Consider the following 7,854-nt stretch of genomic DNA (forward strand, 5'->3'; position numbering starts at 1 on the left):
GTGAGAACTTCTCATGTAAAGTGTCACCTAGTGGCTGGTTGAAAATTTTGCATTCCGAGTTAAATAGTGATCAGCACGATCATAAAAGCCAAAGGCCGATTCTTATGCACAATAACTGATGAAGAGGCATTCTGTATTCTGTTTATCTTGTTAAAATTCCTTTTTAATGTGTTTCATTTAAGCCCTAAAACTTGCACTGAACCACTGCATTCTTGGGCCAGGAATACATTATTTCAGCTTTAGTCTTTCCTATTCTGCTGAGTAAAATGGCAATTAATTGCTTAAAAAATTAATTGTCAGTGATGCCAACAGTGAAATTTTTCCTGAACGAAATCATTATACATTGTTTATACTAATAAGTTCCTTGTGCATCTGTGGGGTGGCTTCAGGCAGAGTCCTTGTGGCAAAAAGATGATTGTACATCTGAGTATGTGGTCAGTTCAGAGCTACTGGAAAATGTGTCTTACATAACACATATGAAAAAGATTAGCAATTTCAGAGGAATCATCATCTATAGTTCCAAAGGATATTAAAAGGAGGTTAATTAATATAATATACTTGTAGCATGGAAAAGAAAACATAAAATGAGGTTCTCCATTTATGTAAATATAAAATGAGCTTCTCCATTTATGTAAAATCATGCCGTTTGCAAGCTACAGAGAGGTTACGTGAATGAAAAAACAAAATATGTATTTTCAAATCAGTAGAAGTCATCCATGATGCTGTATTTTTTGGTTTTGTTTCTTGCTTTATTTTTCTAGGTGGCCATTTTTAACTTACGTAGGAACTTTCTTTCAAAGAACTGAGCACCTGTGTGTTAGGAAGATATGCAGGAACAGCAAAGGCTCAAGCAGCCCTGAAAATGAATCTGGATGTATTGGCTTGGGCATTCAAAATTGGACACCAGATTTGCAAATTTGATTGTGTTTTGCCTGGGTCACTCAGAGACCTGAGGGTCCCAGGCTGGAAGGGAACTTGAAGCTGCTGATTCCCTTGAAATCTTGGACTTCATTAATTAAGATATATAGGCAAAACCATTATTTGTGACACCTTTAGTTTCCCTTCTGCTGCTGTCACACACTGCAGCACTTACATTACCTAGTGCTTGGAGATGAAGTTGTCTAACCACAGAATATGCCAGAGCCTAAAACCTGAAGAATTTTATAGGAAGAGCTAGTAAAAATTTTGGTGATTACTTTTCTCTAGACCTCTATTCACAGGTTTTTTGCTAGAAAAATATTGCCTATTGCAACCTATTTCATTTTCAACCCAGATAGTGATGAAGTGAATGTTGGAAGACGAGTCTTGACTTCATAATCCTGGCCTGTGCAAGGGAGTGGAATACAGTGTCCCGGTGTAGTTAAGATGTAGGTCTTCTTGGGCTAATGACATTTCCCTGAGGCTTGCAGTGCAAAGATGCAGCTGCAAAATGGAGCCACTTTTGGTTAAGAAACTGCATAAAAAAGGAGCAGCTTCTGCCCTGCAAAGCCACACGGTAGGGAAGGAGAGATATTGCAGCAGGTAAAATGTACCTCTAAACAAAGCTCACAATTGTGTGTGTTTAATATTGCAAGACAGAAAAGCGTGCTGTGTTTCTTAACACCAGTATAGAATATGGGACAGGTCCCAGGGGAAGCTCAGTCCATCAGAGGGCTTATGAACCTTGACTCTGTCCCTTTAAATGTAATTGTTAGTAAACACTTTAATGAAAGAAGCTTTCATCAGAGAAAAAAAGTGGCAAACTACACGGGTAAATAATTTGCCTTGGCAAATAATATTTAAGCCACTGATTTGAACCGTATTTCTGCTCAGCATTATCATTTGCTTTGTAAATAGAAGTGCTTATCCAAACAGCCAAGCTTTCTTTTGTTGTTGATGAAAATAGGAGAATGTGGGGCAGAGGGAACGTGTCACTTCTTCCTTTCTGGAAGTCTGCAGTTTCCAGCTATTCAGATAAAACTGCTTGTGTTTCCATCGATCCAAGCCTTGCACTGCCACAGCAGCATGGGAGAACAGTGCTGAAAAATAACCCCCTGCTCTGAAGGTGTCCCCAGTTTTGGGGGGACTCTGCTCTGCAACCCAGCTAGAAACTTCAGGAGCACCCTTGGAGAAGGAGATGGGTGCCCGAGCTCCCAAAACCCACCCGGCCATGGCAAGGTCAGCAGCTGCGGCTGCGTGTTCACCCCGTGCGCTGAGCCCACCGTGCTGCAACGCCTGCCACGTTGGGTGACATTTGAGGGTGGCATCGGGATATTTTCATTTCACAGCCCGGAACGAGCTTCCCCTCCCTTCTTCTCTGAGCCAGATGGAGACGCATTTGGTTTCTCTTTTAACCATGTTACTTTTGCGAGGAGAATAAAATGAGCAGGAACAGCTATTGGCCGCAGCAACATAAGAAAGCCCAGCTTTGCCAGAGGAAACCACATAAAAGCGTGCGTGTGTGTGTTTGGGGGAGGGAGCAGCGAGGGATGCTGCCTGGAGCTTCTTGCACTCGGAGCTGCGATTTGTGAGTGAAACATGATGAAATCATCCCCTGGACAAATCACACGAGCCTGTCAACCTCACCAGGTGGGATTACTTGTAGCTAATAGCCCGAACTCCCAGAGCAAACAGAGCTCTGCGCTCACTATAAAGAAAAGGCGACGGTGCCGCGCAGGCTTTTCAAGAATTCTCTAGTATGGCTAAGAAGGGCTGCGTCCACTCGCACCAGGTAGGGGAGGAGAGGAGCATGTTTGTTTTTAGATCAGGAGTAGCCTGTCTCTCCTGAAGAAGTTCCTACAAAAAGGAGCGTTTCAGCTTCAGAAAGAGATGTTTTATTCATAAACCCTTTCTGGTTTGTGTGACTCTGCAACGGTGACGCTGTCAGCTGCTGCTCCAGTGATGGGAACTGCAGGGCTGGGGAGCTCGAATGTACAGAGGACCATCTCTGCCCCTTTAATCTTAATGCTCTTAGCTCGAAAGTTCTGCTTTTTGCACAGTTTACTTACTTTGTTGCTTTACTTTTGCAGGTTATATCTTTATTTGCTTTTGCCTTTGGAGTAAATGTCTGCATGGGATTTACAACAAATCGATTTAGGAGATCTGAAGAATGGGATGAGGGCCCGGTCTCAGGTACAGTAACAGACATAAAATGTACGTTGCAATACCCTTATGTTATATACTGTGGTTAGAAACCACTCCTCCTCCAAAACAGTAGTTTGCTTGTTCCTTTTCCCTCTAGGATATAGGGAAGAATAAATAACACAGCCGGAGTCAGTTGACCTTTGGGACTCACCTATAGGTCTCCTATTTACTTAAACTTTTGCTCTGTGTGCATGTGACTATGGAAAATCTATCTTATTTTAGGACTGAGCACTGACAGCCTCACAGAGACCGGTCTCATCAGCTCCTGCATAACATTTGCTATGTTTTGTGCTCACGCGGTTTCCTTCTAGAGCAGAGAGAAACTCCCCGATGGGTTTAAGGGTACTGGTTTTATTTTGGTAGCTATTGAAGCGGTTTCTAGAAACTTGATTAATGCTTTCAAGAGGGGCTGGTGAGAGAAGCTTTTGGGATTTCTGTGGCTCCTGAGGTCATGCTGGTTTGTGAACAGTAGACGGCAGACATCTGACAGCAGAGAGGGCCGGGGAGAGGAGAGCAGGTGTCCGGGTCCTGTCCTGCAGACACAGATGTGCTGTCACCAAGTTGTCTGTTTTTCTTTCACCTCCTACTTTTTTCTTTGGAGGAAAGCAAGAACATGCCACAAAAGGGACTGTTGTTTGTGTTCTGGGGTCGTATGGGCTTTTGTGAGCTTAGGCATAGCCCAAGTGGAAAAATATATAAAATGGAAAATGAGTCTTTTTTTTCCTTAAAAAAAAAAGTAAGCTTGACTTGTGTCTCTGTTCTTTCCTTTGTTGGGAGAAAGGAAACCTGTGGTCGTTGACTTAAAGCTGGTTGATATAACTGAAGTGAAAGGGTTTAATTTGAAATGCCTGTCTGTAATGATAGCTTGTGAATTTTAGTTATAACAGTGTTTACAGTCACCAGAGTTTGTTGTGTTCCTGGTAATGGATCTAGGTCCTTCTCTCCCCTGTCTTTCAGAGAAATTGGTGTCTAATCACAGCCACAATCAGGGCTGCTGACCACTGAGCAGAGGCATTTTAGATAATCAAAAAGATAGTGGCTGTGGTTTTTGTTCTTCATATAACAGTAAAAAAAATGGCTTGAAAAACAAATTTATTTGTATTTTTATCTTCTAGTATATTAACTGTAGAGCAGTTGTGTAGTGTGCTTAAGAGTGATGTGAAGGATTTACATTCATGGCTTCAACACCTGACTACCAGTTGCTTTTGCTGGTGACTGCCCGGGCTTTTGGGCAGGGTTGCTCAGCTGCTTTTTACTGAAGTGCCAAAGGTCTGATCTTGGGGACCCATTGCAGATCATCAGTGCCAGCTCTGCTGAGCCAACCAGTGCTGTTCAACACTGCCAGGGCTGGGAGCAGTAGCTGTGGGCTGTTTCCAACAGCAGGAGATTTAGCTCAGCATTCCAGGAAAATAGGAAGAAATACGGGATCTCTTGCAAGAGAGCAGGAGATGAGGTACTTTTGGCAGTCTAGCGTGAATTTGCTAACAGGTGGGACTGGACCAGCACCTGGCATTGTCCAGTCCAGGGTGCAACAATGAGAGACAGAAAAGTAACGGAGGATTTTGTCCCTTCTGTGTTTATGCAGCTTGATTATTTTTACTGCAGTAAAAAAAAAAAAAAAATCTAGGAAAGAATAAAGTATTATAGTCATATCTGTCTAAAGGAGAAAGTAAAAAATTACACTGGAGAGGTGCTTTTCTTAACAAACTGAAAGCACTGTGATCAAAGAAGCTATTTAGACTCCCCTAATTGCATGACTTCCAGTTATATTTCATCAGAAGTCCAGTGCAATGAAATACCCAGAATAAAGATTAACATAGCTTCTTTTTCAACTTCACTCTGACTTGGTTATTTATTTCTAAGTTTCTTGGTGTTTAGAGTTAATTATTTTGGATTGACAAAACACTCTCTTTACCAACCATTACTGTATAGACCAATTTGTTATTTCTCCAGAGGTATGCCATGACTGTAAGCAAATTTCAGTTTTCATCTAGCATGGAACTCATCTATGAATCAAAAACAACATGTTTTTTTTCCTAGTCCCTTATAAATGCATGTCAAAGAAATACCATAGTGCCTAAAAACCCCCTCTTGTTCTCTTTTTACAGTGTCCAGATATATAAGCCTTTATACATTTGAGATGTTTAATATTTGTACTCAACAAATTATTTCATTGAAATAATTTTTCAACTTAAAATTTCTAAAGGACATTAGAGAGCTTAGGTTCCCATTTTTTCATAACTTTGCCTTTGTAAGTTATTTGCTTTATGAGCTTTCTGGACATCTTTGTAAGCACTGTGACCTTAGTCTCTTGAAGCATGTTCCTTGGTCATGATAGGATAATATCTTAAATTTTGGAAGGAGAAACACTGAAGTTGTTCTATCCCTTCTCACTGGATTTTAAGCATGTAATTAAAAACTGAGTCATCTCTTTCTTTTATTGGAATAGTTAGTATGTATTTTTTACTTTATGCAACTTTTCATTGACATTTTACTCATTGCAATAGCACTCTGCAAAAATTAAATGCAGGTTCATAATATGAATATTATCTAGCAGAACTGGTGTTCCAGATATTTTGTATAGGTATTTGGATGATCCATATAGGTTCCACATAAGAAGCCTAGGATCCAAAATACCAAATTCCTAGCAGGTAGTCTACTTCCTGTGATGACTGTGTAAGCATGTCTATATTGTGTAGTCATATGACTGTAATACTACTGGAAGTAAATGGATTTGGTTTGGTTTTGGTTTTTTTTAATTATTGTAATCAGACAGAATCACAGCAAGCAGTTTGATATGGCACTTTCCAAGGTAAATATCACACATTTACAATGGAAATTTAATAACCTCCATGGACTGAACCAGGAAGGCACTATTGCCCTATGTAACTTCTCTCTCTAACCTATGACATAGGAAGAAATCCTTAGATTTTTTTTTTTTTTTTTTTAGCTTAGTTAGCCAAAGGAGAATGCATGGAAAAGGATGTGAAAAGCTTTGTCTATTAAAAAAGGAAGAGAGGACCTTCAGGTTGAAGTCCCTCTGCCTGCTGCATGGTCTGATTGCAGGAGCTGTGGAGGGATGCAGGAATTTTGAAAAGGATTTTGAAATCGTGTAGGTTTGTTCAGTACAGAGGTTTCTGTTAATTTGAAAATGCTCACCAGAGTTGGAGTTCCTGATGATATATATTCAAATTCTTCTGCATGCACCAGTACCCATGCCATGGCATTGTGCGCGACCTGAAAATCATGGTCTGGCTGCAAGGTGAGGTCAAGTGTGATAAACAAAGGAATGATCGTAATGTATTCAGAGATCAGAGGCATTAAACCAAGTCTTCTTTTGTGTTGCTATATGGAAAGTGTCCTACATTGACTCAGGAGGTGTTACTTGAATTTGCTAAGTAATTTGGGATAATTTGTCACATCAGTAATAAAGCGATTGTCAACAGATGTGAAAAAATAACAGACAAGGTAGCTGGCCTAAACTTTTCTTATGTGAAATGGAAACCCTGCTTGCATTTATAGAAGATGGAGCTAGAGGAGACCTTGAACAGCTATGTAGACCTTCTCTATATCCCAAGACATCGTCAGTTATTACTGAAGTACTCCTGACAGATCTTGGTCTAACCTGTTCTTCAAAATCTCCAAGATCAGAGATTGCACAGCCCCTGTGGGCAATTCGTTCCAGTGGTTTCCTGATAACTGAGTTGCTCTTTACAACAGCTAGACATTCCTTGAGCTGCAGTTGACTCTGTCCCTTATGTAATCTGCAGTCAGATTTACACCTTCTCTTTCCTAAATGCATGTTTTTTGACCTTCCGAAATGATCTTCCTCTCATCTCTTTGAAATGAAGAGGGAAATGCCAGTGCAAGGGAAATATAGTGTATGTGAGTACTTAATACCTTTGAGTCCATAATACCTTTGATTTGCAGCTTACTGGATCTGTGATTATATATTACCTAGCTTCCAAAAGGGAAAGTAGTAGAAGAGGTTAAATAACATGGAAAAGTTCTTTAAGTAACAGATTTTCAGAAGCATTTGGCAGGAAGCAGTTGTCATCAAGAATAAGGAACAGGACTTCATATCTCTGAAAATCTGAGTGTTAGCATTCCTTGAAACAATTCTCATGCGATTAATTTCTAACATAGCTTTGTGGCCTATGAGCAAAGAAAATACTGATCTTTGTGTTGCCAGCATAGATACACAACCTTTAGCTCCTTGGAACTCCAGATGTCCTAAATATTGATGGCTCATTATGAGTATGGTTGCAGGGTGTGTACCTACAGAGGGAAACTTCACTGTGTGTGTGACGTTACTTACTCTGGTCGTTACTGACCTGATTGAAAAAAATACAAAAGCAGAGAGAGACATAGTTTCTCTACTACTACCTTTTCCAGCAGTCATATGAATGTGCTTTGCCACTTCCACGATACATGACTGCAGCCATGCTAGGTTTGGTTTTCTCACACATCACCTTGCTGTAGGGTTGATTTGCTGCCAGGTTTGCTCCCTGAAGTATTTTATGCTGGTGTCCAACCAGTGCCACTCCAAGGGAAACGACGGAGTGCTGGGGGTGGGAGCTGGTGGGACATCAGCTACTACAATGTCACTTCAAAGCTTCCCCTTCATCCTCTTTTCCATTCATTCTCACAGTTTTGGGATAATGCCATCTTGTTTGGGAAGAGATTTTTCCCTCCGTTTGTGTGGAGAATAAGCTTTCAGCTATGTAAAAT

General features: G+C 40.6%; 1 protein-coding gene across 1 annotated transcript in view; it reads left to right on the plus strand.

Annotated features, from left to right (window-relative positions):
• Window positions 1-2,515: 2,515 nt before the first annotated feature.
• Window positions 2,516-7,854, plus strand: part of LOC104522679 (ectonucleotide pyrophosphatase/phosphodiesterase family member 2-like) — a gene marked incomplete at its 3' end in the record, with an annotated part of 14,848 nt that continues 9,509 nt past the window's right edge. Inside the window, exons 1-2 of the mRNA XM_010165041.1 lie at window positions 2,516-2,710; window positions 3,009-3,111. Coding sequence (XP_010163343.1) covers window positions 2,678-2,710; window positions 3,009-3,111 — 136 coding nt within the window. The remainder of the gene's footprint in view (window positions 2,711-3,008; window positions 3,112-7,854) is intronic.

Source organism: Antrostomus carolinensis, unplaced genomic scaffold (genome assembly GCF_000700745.2).
Source record: "Antrostomus carolinensis isolate BGI_N321 unplaced genomic scaffold, ASM70074v2 scaffold22963, whole genome shotgun sequence".
Lineage (NCBI taxonomy): Eukaryota > Metazoa > Chordata > Aves > Caprimulgiformes > Caprimulgidae > Antrostomus > Antrostomus carolinensis.